Source organism: Perca flavescens, chromosome 7 (genome assembly GCF_004354835.1).
Source record: "Perca flavescens isolate YP-PL-M2 chromosome 7, PFLA_1.0, whole genome shotgun sequence".
NCBI lineage: Eukaryota > Metazoa > Chordata > Actinopteri > Perciformes > Percidae > Perca > Perca flavescens.
In genome coordinates, this window is record NC_041337.1 from 24,740,051 (window position 1) to 24,761,779 (window position 21,729).

Here is a 21,729-nt window from a genome sequence, read left to right on the forward strand (position 1 = left end):
GAGGGGCCCGGGGGCACAGGGAACAGAGGGGCCCGGGGCACAGGGAACAGAGGGGCCCGGGGGCACAGGGAACACAGAGGACACTGGGGGCACAGGGAACACAGAGGACAACAGAGGGTCACTAGGGACAGGGACCTTTGGGACTGGGGACCGAGGGAACACATGCAGACACGGACAGGACAGACTCAAACAGGACAGACTCAGACAGAACAACCTCAGACAGAACAGACTCAGACAGAACAGACTCAGACACAGACGGGATGGACTTGGACTGAACAGACTCAGACTCAGACAGGACAGACTCAGACACAGACGGGACGGACTTGGACTCAGGGGCAGGGAAAGCAATAGGGACACAGACAGTGAAGGGGACAGAGACGGGCATGGTGACAGGGACAAGGATGGGCACGGTGACAGGGACAAGGATGGGCACGGTGACAGGGACGGAGACGAGCACGGTGACAGGGATGGAGACGAGCACGGTGACAGGGACGGAGACAGGCACAGTGACAGGGACGAAGACAGGCACAGTGACAGGGACAGAGACAGGCACAGTCTTAGGGGCGGTCTCCGGGGCACCAGAGACCGGCAAAGTCCCAGAGGTGGTCCCAGAGGCCGGCTTAACTGTGGAGGCTAACGGCAGACCGCTACAATCACCTAGCGCTCCGCCGAATTAGCTATTAGCTAAACTAACGTTAGCTGGAGGCTTTTTTTTAAAAACTTTATTTCAAAATACAAATAACAGAAATTCAATCATGTAGTATGAGAACAGATATGATACAAAAATGTATACAAATAATATAAGAAATAAAAAGAGTAATAGTTTAAACAGAGAAAAATAAAAGAAACGTTAGCTGGGGGCTAGCGTGGGAACAGATTGGGTAGTGTCGTAAATCCTCGTACCACAGCGCATGCGCAGAACGGATTGTGCATGTGGAACGGATCGGGTATTGACATATATATCTATGGTACTGACAGAGTGATAGAGAAAGACATATCTCTATGGCTCTGGGTACTGACAGCTAGCGTGGAACAGATTGGGCAGTTCGTTTTTTTTTAGTTTTTTTAATTTGTTTTTTATTTGCAAAACTTTACAAAACAAGTTATACATTTTCTGAACAATACGGCATCATAAACAAATATAAACATGTCCATCCAGGGAACAGCACAAATCTTTGACAAAGTAAAAGATAAAGAGATTGGGCAGGTCGTAAAACAACATCTGCGCATACGTCATGAAATACGTGTCATCTTGCACATGCGCAGAACGGATCGTGCCGGTGGAACGGATCGGGTACTGACTGTGAAGCACATGTGAGCTGCTGTTGAAGTTAGATGAAGTAGGGAAGGACTTTACTTGCTACTGGTGAGATAATGGTTTGATGTTGATATTTGTCAATAGTTTAATGTTAAATGCAAATATCGATGGTAAAATTGCTGAAGTTAATGTAGTTAATTTCTAAATGTCTTGCGCTCGTGTTAGTTCATGTAACAGTGTAATAGTGGTAGCATGGGAGTAATACCATGGTAATGACTGTGCTTTTTGAAGTAATGTTGCTTAGTGAAGTTAATGTAAGGTTAAAGGTCCAATATGTAATATTTGTACTGTAATAAATCCAAAAATGACACCAATGCCTCATCAGATATTAAGGAAACATGTTAAACTGAAATACTATCTTTTCTGACAACAATGCTAATTTCAATATTTTTCTTTTTGAAATTTACATTCCGTGACGGAATTTATGTTTATGTTTTGATCTGTGTGTTGTTATCAACGGCCCAGTTTGACAGGCAGGCCGGGTTGCCAGATATACCTGTAAAAACGTAAACCCAGCGCGCTACAGCTGTAACGTTAGTACAGCCATGAAAGCAGCAAACAAACCAACAGGATCAACGGAAATAGATTCTACATGACATAAAAAAAAGAAAACAGCATGTTTCTAACAGTTGCGTGACCAGAGACGTAACAACCCCCGGGTTCCATTTGTATGGGGCCACGAGAGGGGGGCTGTAAATCGGAAAGAGAGGACTGTGAGTTTGCAGTGTGTTTAGCGATTGTTGCCGTAATTCTAAGCCAATGAAGTGTGTTGCGTCGGCAAGGTAGTGGTATTTTTAGCGTTTCGTATTGTAATTCTAAGCCGAGGAAGTGTGCCTGACTGGCGTGTGGAGAGGACAGTGAGGTTGTTGTGTTTTTAGCGGTTCATACTGTAATTTTAAGCCGAAAAAGTGTGTCTGTTAGTTGGTTACAGAGCTCCACGTGAGCACGGGCTTTTATGACTGTCAATATAGCCAGCATCTAACGTTAGCTACTCGGCTGTGCTGTGGAGTAATGTCTGGCTATGTGAGACTAGCATCTAACGTTAGCTACTCCGCTGTGCTGTGGAGTAATAACTGGCTATGTGAGAAAAGCGTCCAGCTACATTGTTGTGAATGCTGCGGTCTCAGCCTGGCAACCCCCGTGAACTTCGAGTCTGGGCAGGAGGGGGCGGGGGAGACGACTCTCCAGTATTTTCAATTGGTAGTGCAGTAACTATTTTAACCGCTAGCTGCCAGTATTACACACAATATTACATATTGCACCTTCAAGGAGAACTTTATATTAGTTTGCATATTTGACATTTGACAGTTTTAAGTAATTGCTGTATTTTGTGTTTTGTTTTCTCTTTTCTTGTAAAGGTTTTAAACGTAACCAAATGCAAAACTTCTGATTATTTGCCTAACTACAAATTGTAACCAAATCTACCTGACAACAAACCTAACTGAACATGGAAAACTGTCTAAATAAAGCAAAGAAGGAAGATTAAAGAAGAAATCGTTTGAGTTGATTCCATTTAACCCTGTTGATGGCCAAGGCCTTTTTCAAGTTTGGGCAGAAGTAAAAGCCCCTTGAGAACTTGACATTGTACCTTAAAAAGGCAGTTTTCTCAAAATTGGCTTTTCTCATACTCTGAGCCAAATGGAGTGATAAAAAGAGATATCCAAAAAAAAAAAAAAAAACTAAAAATGAAAATGAAAGTGTAGCTGTGTCAGCCATGTGTCAGCCTTGCCCATGGATGGCGAAGTTATATCCCGCCCTACTCTGCTTTTCTCTGCTTCTGATTGGCTTACCTTAACCAATCACACTCCTAGTGGCACAACATGACCAATCCAACCAACGAAGGCAACTAGTACTATGCAATCAGAGGCACAGTAGGGCGGGTTATTCCTTCGCCATCCTAGATAACGAAAATGTGCTGCCGGCAAGGAGGAGCGCACAACTACGAGGATAAATCCGTCAGGCTGTGTGAATTACAAACAGTTGAAGGATTTTAACTTCACCTAGACTGATAAGAGTAAGATTGATGCAGTCTTTATACTTAATTGTGTAATTTATTTGTGTCTGATTTTGTAATTATGTCGGCCTGCATGTGTCTTTTGATAGGACAAGCTGTAGGCTATGGCCTAAGTTTCATTGACACGGGCTTGCATACAAATTGGACATCTCGTTGGATGTAACCGTAACGTTACAGCCGTGAACTGAAAGTCAAGTCCTCAGCTTTTTTGGCTGTTTGGAAATTTTGAAAATCAACTATTCTTTTTGTTTTTGTTTTTTTAATACCTGTTAATGAAATGAAAATCGAATGAACAAAACATACACTGACCATATTGGGACATATTGCTGATCAAGGTCAAGGTCCACATATTACAGTTGTGTTATTATTCATTAACTACTGACTTTGCGCTCTCACAATAACTTTGGAGGATGTCATGAGTTGCTAGAGTTTGAACATGTTGATGTCTGTAAGTTAGAGGAACTGAATGATTTTCTGTATTTTTCAGGGAATTTCTACTCTGGTTGGTGACTTGTTGACTGGTTAAATGCTTCAAATGAGAGTCCTGTATTCATCAAAGAGCAGAAAACAGTCACGAAAACCAACATGTCTCAGCAACATGCCGAGGCCACATCAACTGACAAGTAAGTTGATTTTTTCTTTTTTAAACGTCAAAGTCTCACCTCACATAGGATGTGAAAGTCAAATTATGTCAATATGTAATTCATCCTCCTCTTTATACATTTGAGAAAGTGACACAGTCAAAGTTATGTCAGAAATGCATTTTGCCTCCAAGCTCTAGAGTGATGTTACACAGGGCTCCATACTGCTGCCAAATGGTCACAATTTACAACCATTTTTTAAGATAGCGCAGCTATTTTTTTACAACTACTCGCGCATGTGCGACCCGCAAATTTGATGGCATTTCTTTTTAATTTCATGTTGAAAAATGAGTAGAGAGCGAGTCTGCCCACTTGGCCAATAGAGAGCCGAAGTCACGCCCCTTCCGGTGGACCTCATGGGACCTTAATTTGGAAAAAATATGAACGAGAGTCAATGGAGAAATAATAAGTATTTTTTTTATCCTGTTTGAATCGAGCTATGGATAACAGATATGTTCGTCAATTTAAAAGATAATTTTTCAACCGAAGAAAGTCCCAGTTAGTCGTAGGTTTGTCATATGACCACTTAGTTTTGTGTGAAACCGCTCAGTTGACTACATCTCTCGTCTCACACAATTTACGTCACCTAGCTTGATGCTCAATTTGCTCGTTAGCTAGCTAGCTTAGCTCTGTTCCACAACACATGTAAATGTTATCTTACCTGATGTGTTTATCCAGTGAAGTGTTTTCAGCAGATAAGCAAAGTGTGTAGTCTTTCTAATTACGTATTTTCACAGTCTTATTCTTCAACAGTTTAAAGGGGTAATAGAATGCAAAACTGATTTTACCCTGTGATAGTAGAATAACGACAGTTCGGTGGGTAAATAGGACATGCATAGAAGCTCAAAATCCCATTGACACCCCTTTACTATGAAAATCTCATATTTTGAAAATGCCGCTGAAAACGGGCGAATCTCAACAAAGATGGAAGTTGACGTCAGCCTCCCAAGACCTGTAGCTTTGTCACGCCCATGGGTGTATTAAGAGAACAGTCACGCCCCAACATTTACATAGGCTACACAACTGACCTGAGACAGGTAGTCTTCTGAATCCAGCTGGGTCACGCCGATCTCTGCTATTATCATTACAAAATTCACTTCTGAAACGTTTTTATGCGAGAAATCAACTATGTAAAGCTCAAATATGGGCCGCTTTACGAAAATGGATGGCTAATTGCAAATTTTGTCCGACTGTGTGTCGGAGTTCAGCGCCAGTTATGAGGTACTTGGAGCTCCGTCACGACGCAAAACGCATAAACGCAGCTTGTCCGAAAGTCTCATTGATAGAGCCTGCGGCTGGATGTAGCTCTATCAATGAGCGCTAGCTAGCCTCCTCTTAGAATTCCTCTGAAATTCACAAATATTCATTAACTTGAAATTTGACACAGTTGTTAGCTTTATAAGACATTTAGCTAGATGTTGTATAAGTGGCGTGACGAAATTCAAACTGTAAATATACTCGAATTACGCCGAAAATGAAGCTAACTATCCGTGATTTGTAGCTACACAAGTAGCTAGGATTGAATAACTCAACACATTATAATTACACACATTAAAAGATTAAATGGAACTGTGGTAAGAGATTGCTGGCGTAACAAGCTCGCTGACCGCGCTCTCACTCACATACACGGACCATTTAGCTAGCAGGAAGAGGGGAGTTGCAGGCCCTGCTGCCCTGAGCTCTGTCAGGGCAGCAGCGTTTGGTTGTCCATTAGTGCAAAAAAACACTGACTTTGCGCGGATATGGAGTGCTGTGGGCTGCCGTGACGGAACTCCAAGTACCTCGTAGCAGGCCGGGGTCTGTGAAGGAAGGCAGGCCGGGCGGCGAGGCAGCAACACAGGCAGCACCGGCCGCTGAACTCCGGCTGAGGCATAACCCTCCCCTTACGTGCTAGTTTGCGCTTAGCAAAGAAGTACAGATGCCATTTGATTTTTTTCCAGCCATGACATACACAAGTTAACCTCTGCATTCTCATCTTACACATCACACTCCTCTGTTATGGTGTGGTGGCCATTTCAGTAGATTTACTCACTAACATTGTTGTGGAAACACAATAAGCATAGAAACTAAATGCACACTTACTGCATTACTTCAAATACTAAGTCACTCCTCTAGTTAACTAGTATTCACATGAAATAAAACAATAAAACATTGAGACCATTCAGCAAAGGACACTGTGTAATAACAAATTCAACACTAGTTGCTATGGACTCGTCACTAGGCTTCCTCAGTCATTGTATATTTTAGCATATAGGTAAAGCTGCCGAAGCTGAACATTATATTCCAAAACATATATGTTTATTTTTAAAGCAGATTTTAAATTACATTGTAACTAGGGATGCACCGAATATTCGGCCACCGAAAATTTTCCGAAATACTTTTATCACCGAAACAATACGGCCGAAATGTTGTAATGACGCAAACAGAAACCGCGACCTGCACGTGTGTCAGTACCCGATCAGTTCCACCTGCAAAGCATCTCCTAAGCAAAGAGGTTGAGACGGACCACAGAGGGAAAACAATGAAAATTACGTTCTTAGAGTCTGTCAGCACACGTTTCAGTGAGATCTATTCGGATCATCTGCACTTCATCGTGACTGTACTTGATCCACGTTATAAAGACCATTACTTGGATTCGGAAATAAAGCAGGGCGCACCAGAAAGGATCCAGGACGCGATGGATGCGGAAAACCCGCGTGGAGACGGAGACGGAGACTTGTCTCTCTGCACCAGATGAGGGGCATGCACCCTCGTTGTCTGATATGTTCAGTGAAATCCTGCAAGAAAGTGCCTCAAATAATAATAATAATAATAATAACAATACTAGGTAAGCTATTCTGTTTTTAGGCTACTATATACGTAGGCTACTATATGTGACTATCAGATTGTAGCCATATTTCTGCTAGATATTTTTTTAATTAAACTTTAATATTAATTTATATAATTGCAATGCCTTGAATTTAGTTAAGTTAGTATAAAGTCATAGTCATAAATGCAATGGTACTAATAATTGGCATAATGTCTTTCTGTGTTTTGGTTTTCGGTCTTGGTTTCCTCTTTTTCGGTTTTCGGTTTCGGCCAAGAATTTTCATTTCCGTGCATCCCTAATTGTAACAATTTAACAATTTGCCCTTATGAAATCCAATCCCGGCACGGCTGTCTTGGAACGCAATAGACAGACGTTGGCGGAATGCCTCGACACTTAAATTCAACTAAAATGTAACAGTGAACAATCAGTGTTCAATCTACAGTTTTTTGAGATGTCTATCCAAATGCAGAAATGAAGCGCTGTCACACCATAAAACGTTATGACACGTTGAGAAAAAAGATCTGTATTTTGCCGTAATCTAATCCACAGCGATCATTCACCAGCCAGCTCCAAACAGGTGAACGAGGCCTCTCCACTTCGCCGTTTAAACAAAGTGGAATAAACGTATAAAAGTCCAAATCTACACAAAACCCACAATCAATTAATAAGCTGACATCACATTTCAGGGCTCCAGACTAACTTTTTTTCACAAGGAGCACATTGGCCCCCTACTGAAAATTTTAGGGGCGCAACCAGAAAATTTAGGGGCACACAACGTAAATCAACATGCTAACCAAATATTCACATTTCTACTAATTTCCACTGTATTACTAATAAATACTTTGATAATAGGTGCAGAAATTACAATGTGCTGTTTTCAAATTCAGTGTCACTTTTGAAGATGCAACATAGAAGGCACCATTGCTGTCATGACAGTAAACAAAATATTTAAAAAATATACCAACTCTGGTCTACAACTACAACAGCACCGTGACTGTTTTTAATATCATATCGCAGCAAACGCTGTCTGTGTGAAGTTTTTAAAAACTGTAACCATACTTGAAACCACTGTATCGGCATCACTCACTGTGACTTCAACAAAACAGCCGACGTAGTTTGCGCCGATCGCACCTCTGCGTCTGTGTGTGAGTGTGTGTTTGTGTCGGAGCACCGCTCTCTGTCCATTTTCAGAGAGGACAGATAAGCTTGCGCTTATGCGCTCAGGTACCTACATTTCGACATTTAACATGTAAAAAAAACGGGGCAAATTTGCTGGTCGCACATGTGCGACTGGATATAAAATTCAGTCGCACACTCTCAAATTTTGGTCGCAAAATGCGACCATTTGGTTGCAGTCCGGAGCCCTGCATTTATATGCATTTAGGAAACCTTTATTGCGAGGTTGGCACGGTAAGATGTCCAGACTAGCACAAAATATCTTTTTTTGCGTCCTGCTGCTCCCATTGTAAGCCAGGTAATATTTTTTTACTAAAGCAGTATAAGATATTTATAAAATATCTGGTCATGCCAGATGTAATTATTAGTTTTTAAACAATGCAATTACCCGTTGTGCTCCCCCTGCCCCCCAGCCAACTCATGGGTCAGACGACCCATCTGGTAGTGAAGGAGGGCCGAGACTAAGAGCTACATGAAAAAATATGCACCAAACAAACCATTTTGAAATGTTTTGTTTTCATGAATACAAAAGTTGGGTGGTAGTCTGTCAGTGTTGTACAGTGGCGGCTGCTGGTCTTTGAAAGAGGGGAAGCTCATTTTTGGCCTACGTCATGAAAATTGTCCATTTATTTATACGTAAATTCTACCCTACGTTTTTTTTGAAGAAAATGCTCTGTGACCCTGTCGTACCAACTAGGCATCGTTTTTGAGAGTGTCCTCTCAATGGCCAGCAGAGCTAGGCTGCTTTAACGGCCTTGGCCCATTTTGTTACGGGTGTAGGACTTGTCTTCTTTTTCTTAATTCGTATGTGCCATAAAGCTCCATTGGTATTCACAAAAATGCATTAAATTGAAATCGGACACAACTGTTAGCTTTATAAGACCTTGGGAAACCTGTAATATAAGTGGCGTGACGAAATTGAAACTATATACTATAGTTATGCCGAAAGTGTAGCTAGCTAGCCGCGATCTTTTCCCATTGTATTGAATGGGACACATAGCTAGCTTGCTGCTCCTCCTAACAAGACCCCTCACGTTCACAAAAATGCCTTAAATTCAAATCGGACACAACTTTTAGCTTTATAAGACCTTGGGGAACTTGTAATATTAGTGCCGTGACGAAATTCAAACTGTAAATATACTACAGTTATGTCGAAAGTGTAGCTAGCTAGCCGCAATCTTTTCCCATTGTATTGAATGGGACACATAGCTAGATAGCTGCTCCTCCTAACAAGACCCCTCACGTTCACAAAAATGCCTTAAATTGAAATTGGACACAACTGTTAGCTTTGTAAGACCTTGGGGTAGCTGTGATATAAGTGCTGTGATGAAATTCAAACTGTAAATATATTATAGTTATGCCGGCAGCCGCTTTCTCGTCAGACTGTGTGGAGCTCATAAAGTCTGACACGTCTTACCAAATTTGCAATTAGCCATACATTTTTTGGAAAACGGCCCATATTTGAGCTTTATATAGTTGATTTCTCGCATAAAAAAGTCTCAGAAGTGAATTTGGTAATGAAACATTGCAGTGTCTGAAATATGAGACCTACTGTCTCATCTCCAATGTGTGTGTATGGGGATTCGCTCAACCAATCAGCGCGCAACTCATCTAAATATTCATGAGCATACCATATTTGGAAGAAAAGCTCTTGTTACAAATAGGGCCAAAACACAGGGATGCATAAGGGCCAATAAAATATCAACCGGGCCATTTTCAGTCCAATCAGTGTTACGTACCCTATTAGGAGACCTTAAGGAACAGTGTGAAATACTCTATATAATCATTCTATCACCCCTTTAAGGAACAACAAATAATCACACAGCTTTCCCCTGTTACCCTGCAAGTCCTGATCTGAATACAGGACTTGAAGTTCAGTGATGGCCATAACTTTTCAGTTATGGAAGGCTTCCTCTGGAAATACTTCTTTCATGTCATCAAATAAAATAAATGGTATCATCGCAAAACTTTAGATTCTTGTTTGTCATGACCCTCTAAATCTCCCCAACCAATTTTACAAAAATTGGCCACTAGGGGGTAGCCTCGCGAGCTCCAGTTTTCCACTCGCAGATCAGTCTGGCATCTTGAGGCAGAGAAAATTTGGAGCCGTTAGCCAAACGACCGGGCCAATCAGCGTTGATTTTGAGGTGGGTTAGGTGGTGATAGACAGATGGTTTATCCAATCAGCTAACCAGTATTTTCAGACAGCGGTAGCCCTAATTCTGTTAGCCGCTCGCTAATGCTTTTTTTCTCTTGGATCCTTCTTTTGGTCCGGGAACCTGAAATGGTACCTTTTATTCCTAAATGCTCATTACACAAACGGTAATTCTCCTTTACCGACATGTTGCTTGCATGCTGAGCTAACGAGCTATGCTTTGCCTGCAGCAGCAGGGGCGGGCTTGTGGTTGTATTTTCATATGCTTCGTGGATCTGATTGGTTGATTTGGCCCGTCTATCACCAACATAGGTGATAAACAGATGGTTCATCCAATCAGCTAACCAGTATGTCCGCCCCTTCCCAAAAGTTCTCCAACGGAAAGTTCCCAGATGGATATGCCGAGCAAATGCGAAGCAATCAATCTGGCAGAGTCAAGTTAACTAGGGGGTGCTACAAGTACAAAAAGTGTATATCTCATGAACGGCTCATCCGATTTTTACGAAGTTTTGAGTGTACAATCTCAAAACTAAGTTTGATATTAATACTATACTTTCGACAGGAAGTTCGGAGCTTTCACCGTAGCCTACGTAAAGTGATGTTAATACCTGTGTGCTGGTGTGTGCGTTGAGTCGGCGCGTGTGTGTGTGTGTGGCGGCGACAAATCTGGCGACTTTGTAGAAAAGACAGCGACTTTCTGTAAAAAAAAAAAAAAGTCTGTTTGAGAATTCGGGGGGAATTCAATGCTACCAAGCTACGGCCGACAGACGTGCGTCGCTGCGACGTGTAGTTACATTTTGAAATGCATGACAAAGCCTCGGAATCTGAATTGAAAACATTGTTTACAAGCAAACACATTAAAAAATAATGCCCATAACAGGTTCAAATATTAAGGGATGCCTAATATTCGTGCAAATATCATTATTTTTTTAAATATTCGAATGATATTCGAAAAAGTTCGGAGTCAAAGCCCTAGTATGAATGAACAAACAATCTAACAAAACGATATTAAACTCAACATAGGAAATGTGGGAATTAGGTTAAACTGAAACAAGGAATGTGGTGTATAATGTATGAAATGTATGATGAAAATTGGGTAATTGTTAAGTTTGAGTAAACGTTATTTTAGACTGAATCAAGCTGTCAGCTAGCGGTTAGCCCAATTAGCTGTTAGCTAAACTAAGGTTAACTTCCCGGCGGAGGCTAACGTCAGAAGCGTGGAACAGATCGTGATTCGTGCAGTGTCGTAAATCCTTGTGACGGATCGTGCAGGCAGCTCCCCCTCCTCACCAGCATGAGTTCCACCAATCAGAGGCATCACTGTGGGATTGTGGGATTGTTCAAGATTGTGGGTAAGGTACTTATCCAAGACATCGCGAATAAAAGACGTTTATCTCAAAACAAGGTTGGTGCCCCATGATTTTTGGCGTCTATATGAGCATATAGAATTGCTTAGTCACGTCGGCATGCTGGTTTTAAGTCTACCATCGATGGTTACCATTTTATGGGTTATACTCCAATTTCTCAATGGAGAAATTGCATTGTATTTTTACTTCCGGAACCTGCTGTTGAGCTCTATAGACACCTACCATGAGGCTGCATTCATATACAATCGGGCAGTTGTCGGGCGGTCGTCGTCAGCCGGTTGGTCTTAAGGCGGCCGTTCAGAATACGATCTCATATTGTACTAAAATAGTTCACTGAAACATGTTTCTGAAAACATTTTAAGCAAGAAATAGGCCATGAAGTTGCTGAATCTGTCTTCCTTTCAGCTCAACAAAGGTCAGTTTAAAAGATTTTCGTCAGGTCTGGCGAGGTCACTGACCACGCCAGACAGTCTAACGGCCGAAAATCGGCTTGGTGTGTCAGCACCTTAAGACATTTTGGTTATGTTGGATGTTTGATACAGAGTGAAATTAAATTGAATCAAATGACTGACATTTAAAGAGAAGAACTGTAAATCCCATTTTAAAACTCAACAATAATTTTACAGATGTTTAAAGTGTTACATTTTGTAATTGTAATCTGTGTTTAAGGCCGCCTGAGCCACAAAGACCAGTCTCTCCTGCACCCAGCAATGTTTCCATGAAAAGTAACTGGTCCAAGAATGATCCTCTCAACTTCCGTAAAGAAGAATCGGGGTAAGACATTTTGGTTATGTTGAATGTTTGATACAGAGAGAAATTAAATTTGATGGCATTTCTTTTTAATTTCATGTTGAAAAATGAGTAGAGAGCGAGTCTGCCAGACTTGGCCAATGTGTGTGAGAGGGGAAGGGTCCATGAGTAATTAGTCAACTGCGTGGGTAACGTCATCTACACTTGTGTGTCTCGCTTTCGTGGCATCACACTCATTGTCTATAAAATTCAACCATGGCGAAATATGCAAATGCTGTTGCACGGAGCTGTTCTTATAAGGTTTTTGTGAAAATCATGATGTTGCAGTCCATAATCCATTTGAGTGGTGATCCGCAGCTGAAGATCATCCATTTTGTTTTGTTTACATACTATTAGGCTGTGTTCACATAAAATCAGGCGGTTGTCGGGCGGTTGTCGGGCTGTCGTTGGGCGATGGGGGTAGTGGGTTTATTCTACGGCGTTGGGGATGCAAGGTGGAGCCAAAAAAAACACAGCAGCCTGTGGCGAAAATATGAGACGGATTCAACTTTTGGAGAAATGCAACCAAAAGTCATGCTACAGATGCAAATCACGTAACCAGTAATCAGACTTGTCAGTCCATTTTGAGGCGGTGTAAGAGGCGTACAGTTTTTAAAACACTATGGAGGGTAATAACGAATCACAAGCACCTAACTGCCCAGGAGTTTGTGACAAAGACTGGTACAGCTGACTGTTTCCTGCAACAAGCTCCTACACAAAGCACAGTGGCTCTAAGACATTTTGGTTATGTTGCATGTTTGATACAGAGTGAAATTAAATTGAATCAAATGACTGACATCTAAAGAGAAGAACTGTAACTGTATGCCATTTTAAAATTCAACAAAAATGTTAAAGATGTGAAGTGTTTTTGTAATTGTAATCTGTGTTTAAGGCTGCCTGAGCCACAAAGACCCGTCTCTTCTGCACCCAGCAATGATTCCATAAAAAGTGAATGGTCCAAGAATGAACCTCTCAACTTCTGTAAAGAAAAATCGGGGTAAGACATTTTGGTTATGTTGCATTTTTGATACAGAGAGAAATTAAATTGAAGTGAATGACCGACATAGAAAGACAATAACTCAAAATCCCATTCTGAAACTCAGCAATAATGTTAAAAAATGTTAAAAAGGTTACATTTTGTAAATGTAATCTATGTTAAAGCCCATTTGAGCCACTGAGGTCAGTCTCTCCTGTACCCAGAAACATCCCCCAGGATGATCCTCTCAACTTCTTGCCTGAGCAAAGGTAGGATAAAGAACATGTGTGTACATACTTACAGCTATAAAAGAGAAAAAGACAAAGTAATGACATGAGAAAATAACGAAGTAGTGTAGTGAAGCCTGAGAGATACATTTTACCTAAAACACAATAAGTATATTCATCTTTGTCACAGTAAATGTATCTTTCTGTATTGACACAAACATGTCCAGCAGTGTTTCCATTTTAAAACATTTTAAGCGAGAAATAGGCCATGAAGTTGCTGAATCTATCTTCCTTTCAGCTCAACAAAGGTCAGTTTAAAAGATTTTCGTCAGGTCTGGCGAGGTCACTGACCTCGCCAGACAGTCTAACGGCCGAAAATCGGCTTGGTGTGTCAGCACCTTAAGACATTTTGGTTATGTTGGATGTTTGATACAGAGTGAAATTAAATTGAATCAAATGACTGACATTTAAAGAGAAGAACTGTAAATCCCATTTTAAAACTCAGATGTTTAAAGTGTTACATTTTGTAATTGTAATCTGTGTTTAAGGCCGCCTGAGCCACAAAGACCAGTCTCTCCTGCACCCAGCAATGTTTCCATGAAAAGTAACAGGTCCAAGAATGATCCTCTCAACTTCCGTAAAGAAGAATCGGGGTAAGACATTTTGGTTATGTTGAATGTTTGATACAGAGAGAAATTAAATTTGATGGCATTTCTTTTTAATTTCATGTTGAAAAATGAGTAGAGAGCGAGTCTGCCAGACTTGGCCAATGTGTGTGAGAGGGGAAGGGTCCATGAGTAATTAGTCAACTGCGTGGGTAACGTCATCTACACTTGTGTGTCTCGCTTTCGTGGCATCACACTCATTGTCTATAAAATTCAACCATGGCGAAATATGCAAATGCTGTTGCACGGAGCTGTTCTTAGAAGGTTTTCGTGAAAATCATGATGTTGCAGTCCATAATCCATTTGAGTGGTGATCCGCAGCTGAAGATCATCCATTTTGTTTTGTTTACATACTATTAGGCTGTGTTCACATAAAATCAGGCGGTTGTCGGGCGGTTGTCGGGCTGTCGTTGGGCGATGGGGGTAGTGGGTTTAGGCTACGGCGTTGGGGATGCAAGGTGGAGCCAAAAAAAACACAGCAGCCTGTGGCGAAAATATGAGACGGATTCAACTTTTGGAGAAATGCAACCAAAAGTCATGCTACAGATGCAAATCACGTAACCAGTAATCAGACTTGTCAGTCCATTTTGAGGCGGTGTAAGAGGCGTACAGTTTTTAAAACACTATGGAGGGTAATAACGAATCACAAGCACCTAACTGTCCAGGAGTTTGTGACAAAGACTGGTACAGCTGACTGTTTCCTGCAACAAGCTCCTACACAAAGCACAGTGGCTCTAAGACATTTTGGTTATGTTGCATGTTTGATACAGAGTGAAATTAAATTGAATCAAATGACTGACATCTAAAGAGAAGAACTGTAACTGTATGCCATTTTAAAATTCAACAAAAATGTTAAAGATGTGAAGTGTTTTTGTAATTGTAATCTGTGTTTAAGGCTGCCTGAGCCACAAAGACCCGTCTCTTCTGCACCCAGCAATGATTCCATAAAAAGTGAATGGTCCAAGAATGAACCTCTCAACTTCTGTAAAGAAAAATCGGGGTAAGACATTTTGGTTATGTTGCATTTTTGATACAGAGAGAAATTAAATTGAAGTGAATGACCGACATAGAAAGACAATAACTCAAAATCCCATTCTGAAACTCAGCAATAATGTTAAAAAATGTTAAAAAGGTTACATTTTGTAAATGTAATCTATGTTAAAGCCCATTTGAGCCACTGAGGTCAGTCTCTCCTGTACCCAGAAACATCCCCCAGGATGATCCTCTCAACTTCTTGCCTGAGCAAAGGTAGGATAAAGAACATGTGTGTACATACTTACAGCTATAAAAGAGAAAAAGACAAAGTAATGACATGAGAAAATGACGAAGTAGTGTAGTGAAGCCTGAGAGATACATTTTACCTAAAACACAATAAGTATATTCATCTTTGTCACAGTAAATGTATCTTTCTGTATTGACACAAACATGTCCAGCAGTGTTTCCATGGAGCCCGGCCAGGATGGGCGTAGCCACAGCAAAGGTACTCAAACCAGAAACTTGACTAGCTTTACAATCAATGCATTTAAAAAAAGAAGAAATTAATTACAATTTCAAATTCATACTTACATTTCTTTATTATCATTCCATATGCATCTTGGCTTTAACTGCAGGTATAACACAACACATCATGTTGCACTTGTCGTTATATTGTGTAAAACTAATTGCATTTCTGCATTTGGCTTTCTCTGTACGTCTTTATTATTTCTTTAGATAAAGATCCCAAACGCAAACTCACAGCAGACCTGAAGAAAAGAGTACTCTGTCAACATGAAGAGGAACTGAGAAGACATGAACCTGACACAGCAATATACGATATATCAGCTGGCGAAAGCGAGAACGCTAAACCACAAACCTTTAATGCATTATTTATTAAGAAAAAAAAGGAAGTGCGAACAGTGCTAATGAAGGGAGTGGCTGGTGTTGGTAAAACCTTTCAAACAAGGTTGTTCACGTTAGACTGGGCAAAAGGAAATTCCAACAAAAAAATAGACTTGATAGTGTCATTTAAGTTCAGCGAGCTGAATTTAAGAAGGGACATAGTTCAAAGCATGACAGATCTGCTTCATTATTCCCTCAATAACGATAAACACACGGTTTACCAGTACGAAGAGTCTAAAGTAGCTTTTGTTCTTGATGGCTTGGAAGAATGTGCACTTTCTCTGGATTTTGCAAAGAACAAGGACCTGACTGATATGGAAGAGCCAGCCTCGATGGATGTGCTGCTAACAAACCTCATCAAGGGGAATTTGCTTCCCTCTGCTTCCCTCTGGATCATCTCTCAACCCTCAGGAGTTGATAAGATTCCTCCTGAATACATTCATAAAGTGACAGAATGTCGAGGTATGAAACTATGACAGTAACATATTTTCATAGCTCATTCATAACTCATGTATCGTGTAATATGCATCATGTCTCTTGCTATTTCTAGATTGGAGAATACAAAAAATGCATCCATGACAAATGACAATTTTATGGAAAATGTGACAAACTTGACTAAACTTATTTGTTTCAACAAGTGATTTTGCTTTTGGTTAATGTAAAATGTTTTGGTATTACTTGCTTGGTATTCATCTGCTTCTATTTTTCATCATCTATAACTTTTTTTGTTTATTCAGAGACCTCGCAGCGATGCCAGAAACTGGTGTCAGCCCTGAAAAAAAGATTTCTTAAAGAAACCACTCAAGATGAAGACATAAACCATCCTAACCAGAAAAACACAGAACACATCATGCAAGAATACAAAAGTGGTGACGTCAATGATGAAGAGAAAAATGGATGCACTGCGGCAAAATCAGTAATACGAGTGAATGCAGTATCTGACATCTTCAAAGATAGAAAAGGACAAAAAATCAGAACTGTGCTGACTACTGGAAAAGCTGGAATTGGAAAATCCTTCCATGTGCAGAAATATATAAAGGAGTGGGCTAAAAAGGACAAGAAGTCAACTTTTACTTGGTTTATAGATGCAGCAAAAGAAATGATATGGGGCAAAGAAGTTTTATTTCCACTTAACTTCTCCAAGCTTAATTTGATGAAAAAGAAAACATTCAGTTTGGTGGGACTGCTTAATCATTTCTTTGAAGAAACTGAAGCATTTGTAATCTCTAACTTTGAACAGCTCAAAATTTTATTTGTCTTTGATGGATTGGATGCGTATCAACCTCCTCTTGACTTTGACAACGACAACACATTGACTGATGTCAGAGAGCCAGCTTCAGTGGATGTGCTGCTGACAAGCCTCATCAGAGGAACCCTGCTTCCCTCTGCCCGGCTCTGGATAACCTCCCGACTGAAGCTGCCTGAAACATGTGTCGACAGGATGACAGAAATACGATGTAAGCTTATTGGTGCGGATGATGGCAGCCAGGGACACTGCATAGCAAAGGGTGCATTTATAGTATTGGTAGTATTGAGTATCTTCCAATACAGAGCCTGATATTTGGATATCTTACTGTTCTGACACAGTGAAAAACACATTTGGACACTATTGGAGCTCCTGGTTCAAAGCTATAAAGTGCCTCAGCTTAGATTACTGATATGATATTTAACTGGGGGAATGCAACTCCTGAAATTGATGTGACTTGATCTGCTAGAGAGAAGACGAATGGCTTGAAGACGAAACCTTGGCATTACAGAATGGAGCCTTCTACCTCACAAACAATCTTTGACAAGTACAGACACCGGCTTGCAGAGAGCACTTAAATAGACAACAGACACATTTAATTTTGGACTGTTTAATCAGAATTACTTTTAATTAATGCTGTTTATTGTTTTTTTAACCGATGAAAGCATCAGCCTGTGCTGCTTATAAATGAAACCCTGCTACCAGAATGCTGCTATTTGCTTATAAGAGAGAGAAAGGAAAAAAGACAGGTTTGTTAGCATCTGCGTTTAGCGACTATGTGTATTTTGCTAACTTAACTGTCAGAACTCAGAGTCATTTTACCATGTGCGCCCTAAATAATGTTCACTTGTGTATGTAGCTAAATGCTGGCAATATAGGCTGTCATAAAGGAAAACAGCGCTGCAATAGTAGAGTACAGTAAAGAAATGGACTCATCTTCTTTATTTTAGCCTATAACAATCCAAAAATAATATGATCGGATCAGCCCATATAATAATGGATTCCTTAGGATCAGCTTGGGACATATTGATAGCACAATGTCTTGCAATTAAATATTCATGCAGTTGCCGACAGTCAACAGAGGGAAACCAAATTTACCATTATTTGTCCAAAATAAATAACCTCGAAAACAGAAAAGTAGGATGAGGAGCAAAAATCAAACTCTACTTCAGACTCAAACCAACAAATCACTGTCATGATGCTGTTAAATGTTTTAAGCCCTGCTTCACTTTTAGTTGACAGGTGTATACCTAAACAAACCATAATACAAACAACTTAATTTTTGATTCTGTGGTTTAAATTTGATAAACTGCAATATAATTGGACCCCAAACATTTCATCACAAGTATTATGTAATTTCTGTCCACAATAACTGACAAAATATTTTCCTACAGGTAAGCCTGATGTTGCAAGTCAAGGGATACTCAAATCTCAACTGACGGAGGAATTTACCCATGTGGCTGAGGGGATTGATATGCAAAAAACCTCCGCTCTTCTGAAAGAGATCTACACAGATGTCTACATCATAGAGGGAGAGAGGGGAGATGTCCATGTTCATCATGAGATCAGGCAAGTTCAAGATGCAAAATTCAAACCAGAAACATCGATTAAATATCATAACATCTTCAAACCTGCATCTGAAAAAAGTATACCCATTCGAACAGTGCTGACGATTGGAGTGGCAGGCATTGGAAAGTCATTTGCTACCAAGAAGTACATGCTGGACTGGGCCGAGGGTACGTCAAACGGGGACATATTCTATATGTTTCCACTTTCTTTCCGGGAGTTGAATTTGAGAAAAGACACAGAACACAGCATGGAGGAACTCATTCATCAGTTTTTTCCGGGTATGAAGACATCAGAAATAGAGGACTATGACAAGTACAGAATTCTGATTGTTCTGGATGGTCTTGATGAATGTCGCCTCAAGCTTGACTTCAATAAAGGTGATGATTGGAAAGATGTGAGAAAGCCGACCTCAGTGAATGTTCTGCTGACAAATCTCATCAAAGGAAATCTACTTCCTAAATCTCAAATCTGGATCACTTCCCGACCTGCAGCCTCCAACCAGATCCCTGCTGATAAAGTTGACCGGGTTACAGAGGTGCGAGGATTTAATGATGAGCAAAAGGAGGAGTACTTCAGGAAGAGAATTAGTGACAAGGATTTGGCTGAGAAAATCTTGTCACATGTCAAGAAATCAAGAAGCCTTTACATCATGTGTCACATCCCTGTCTTCTGTTGGATCACTGCAAAAGTGCTGGAAGACTTTGTGGATACAAAAGAAGAAGAAAAGATGCCCAAGACCCTGACTGACATGTACATATACTTCCTTGAGTTACAAGTCAGACAGGCCAATGTGAAGTATGGTGCAGCTGAGACGGGTGACAGTTCTGAGACAAATTCATGCTGGAATACAAGGAACAAGAAAACTATCATGTCTCTAGGGAAACTGGCTTTCGAGGGAATAGAGGAAGGAAAACTTCTCTTCACTGAAGACAACTTGAAAGACTGTGGTCTTGACATCACAAACGCTGTCATCTTCTCTGGATTATTCACTCAGATCACACGAGAAGGATGTGGGCTGTACCAACAGACATTTTTCTGTTTTGTTCACCTGAGCATTCAAGAATTCCTGGCAGCTTTTTATGTATTTCACACATTCAATAACACAAGTGAAAATCTATTTAGCAAGCCCACTTCAACAGTTGGAGACTTGCCTGCATTGGACTTCTACAAGACAGCAGTGGACATGGCTTTAGATAGCAAGAATGGAGACTGGGATCTGTTTCTCCGCTTCCTGCTCGGCCTCTCTCTGGAGACTAATCAAAATCTACTGCAAGAGCTGTTGAGGAAGACAGAAAACAACAAGGAGACCAATGAGGGAACCATTGAATACATCAAAGAAAAGATTAGGGAAGATAACAGTGATGCTGATAAAAATTGCAATCTTTTCTACTGTCTGAATGAGCTGAACGACCATTCTCTTGTAGAAGAAGTGAAAAAGTACCTGCGCTCAGAAACACACACATTTGAAAACTTCTCCACCTCCCAGTGGTCCGCTCTGACTTTTGTGCTGCTGACATCAGATGAGAAGCTTGACGTGTTTGATCTGAAAAAGTACCTGAAATCAGAGAAAGTTCTTTTTGGAATGTTGCCGGTGGTCAAAGTCTCCAAAACTGCTTTGTAAGTAGTATCAAATGCTACATATATGATACATACAAAGTTTATATATATATATATATATATATATATATATATATATATATATATATATAAAGTTGGGTGAGCCTTACAATGGAAGTTCAGTTGTTAAATGATGACCTAGTCCGCACAGAATATGTGTACAAACATTTTCCTGTCTTCAATACAGCAGAAATATGCATATATACTGTGTATATATACAGTATATATGTTAGGAAACCCACTCCACATGCTGTTTAAATTTCAATTTCATTACCATTAAACATATGGATGCCATGGAGATGTGAACTGGAATTACGGGTTCTTGAGAATAAAACTGATTTTTTCTTGTTGACATTCAGTACAAGTTTAAGATTATGCTAAAATGTCTGAAGAATGTGAAAGGCAAATTTTAGACTGTGTCATCACATAAAAATGGATATTATTGGTCTGTGTTGGAGTGATAATATAGTTTATGTAGACTGTTAATAGTAAAGGACCCAGCACAGGACCCAGTTTTAATCTGGAAACAATCTTGATATGCAAAAATATGGATTTGGTCTGGCAGTCTAAACAAGGCCTATGATGTCTAGATATGTTTTACAGTAATAGACCATTTTTTTTGTCTGTTAGCCTTCAATGTAGCATGCCTATATATGCTTACAATGCTTATTTTCACAGACTGAGTTGGTGTGAGCTCTCTGAGCAATCCTGCAGAGGCCTGTCGTCCACAGTTTTCAGCTCCGCATCCTGTAATCTAACAGAGCTGGACCTGAGTCACAACGACCTGCTGGATTCAGGTGTGGAGGCGCTTGCTGATGGCCTACGGAATATACACTGTAAACTCGAGAATCTCAAGTAAGTGTACAATATATCTAAATGGATCATGGCTAATGCTGTCTGTTGAAGACCACTGAAAACAAATAAATAAGTAAGCAACAATATTATTATTAATGAAATCATATATTCCTACCAAAACCATAGCCACGATAAGGCTGATGCCAACAATATTTATGTGCTTCTAAATATGCCCATTTATCAAAATTGATAATTAAAATGATCCTTCTAAATCAGTAAATCAGGTATATTATACTGCAAGGAACCATAACCTCACTACTTACAGCTATGTTACCACGTAACTCACTGGTGCAAAATAACTTACCATGAGTTTAAATGACAACAAAGAAACTTTTATCAAGTGTATGATGATTTGAACACCACCTATGTTTTTCTGTGGTCATATGCACTTGTAAGTCGGAGGTTTCCTGATATAGAAACTAATGGA

General features: G+C 40.2%; 1 protein-coding gene across 1 annotated transcript in view; it reads left to right on the top strand.

Annotated features, from left to right (window-relative positions):
* The first annotated feature begins 3,912 nt into the window (after positions 1 to 3,912).
* LOC114558082 (uncharacterized) overlaps positions 3,913 to 21,729 on the top strand; it is a 24,981-nt gene continuing 7,164 nt past the window's right edge. Inside the window, exons 1-12 of the mRNA XM_028581816.1 lie at positions 3,913 to 3,955; positions 12,150 to 12,254; positions 13,162 to 13,266; positions 13,470 to 13,514; positions 14,021 to 14,125; positions 15,033 to 15,137; positions 15,341 to 15,385; positions 15,574 to 15,617; positions 15,848 to 16,477; positions 16,753 to 17,472; positions 18,656 to 20,447; positions 21,126 to 21,302. Coding sequence (XP_028437617.1) covers positions 3,918 to 3,955; positions 12,150 to 12,254; positions 13,162 to 13,266; positions 13,470 to 13,514; positions 14,021 to 14,125; positions 15,033 to 15,137; positions 15,341 to 15,385; positions 15,574 to 15,617; positions 15,848 to 16,477; positions 16,753 to 17,472; positions 18,656 to 20,447; positions 21,126 to 21,302 — 3,911 coding nt within the window. The 5' untranslated portion in view covers positions 3,913 to 3,917. The remainder of the gene's footprint in view (positions 3,956 to 12,149; positions 12,255 to 13,161; positions 13,267 to 13,469; positions 13,515 to 14,020; positions 14,126 to 15,032; positions 15,138 to 15,340; positions 15,386 to 15,573; positions 15,618 to 15,847; positions 16,478 to 16,752; positions 17,473 to 18,655; positions 20,448 to 21,125; positions 21,303 to 21,729) is intronic.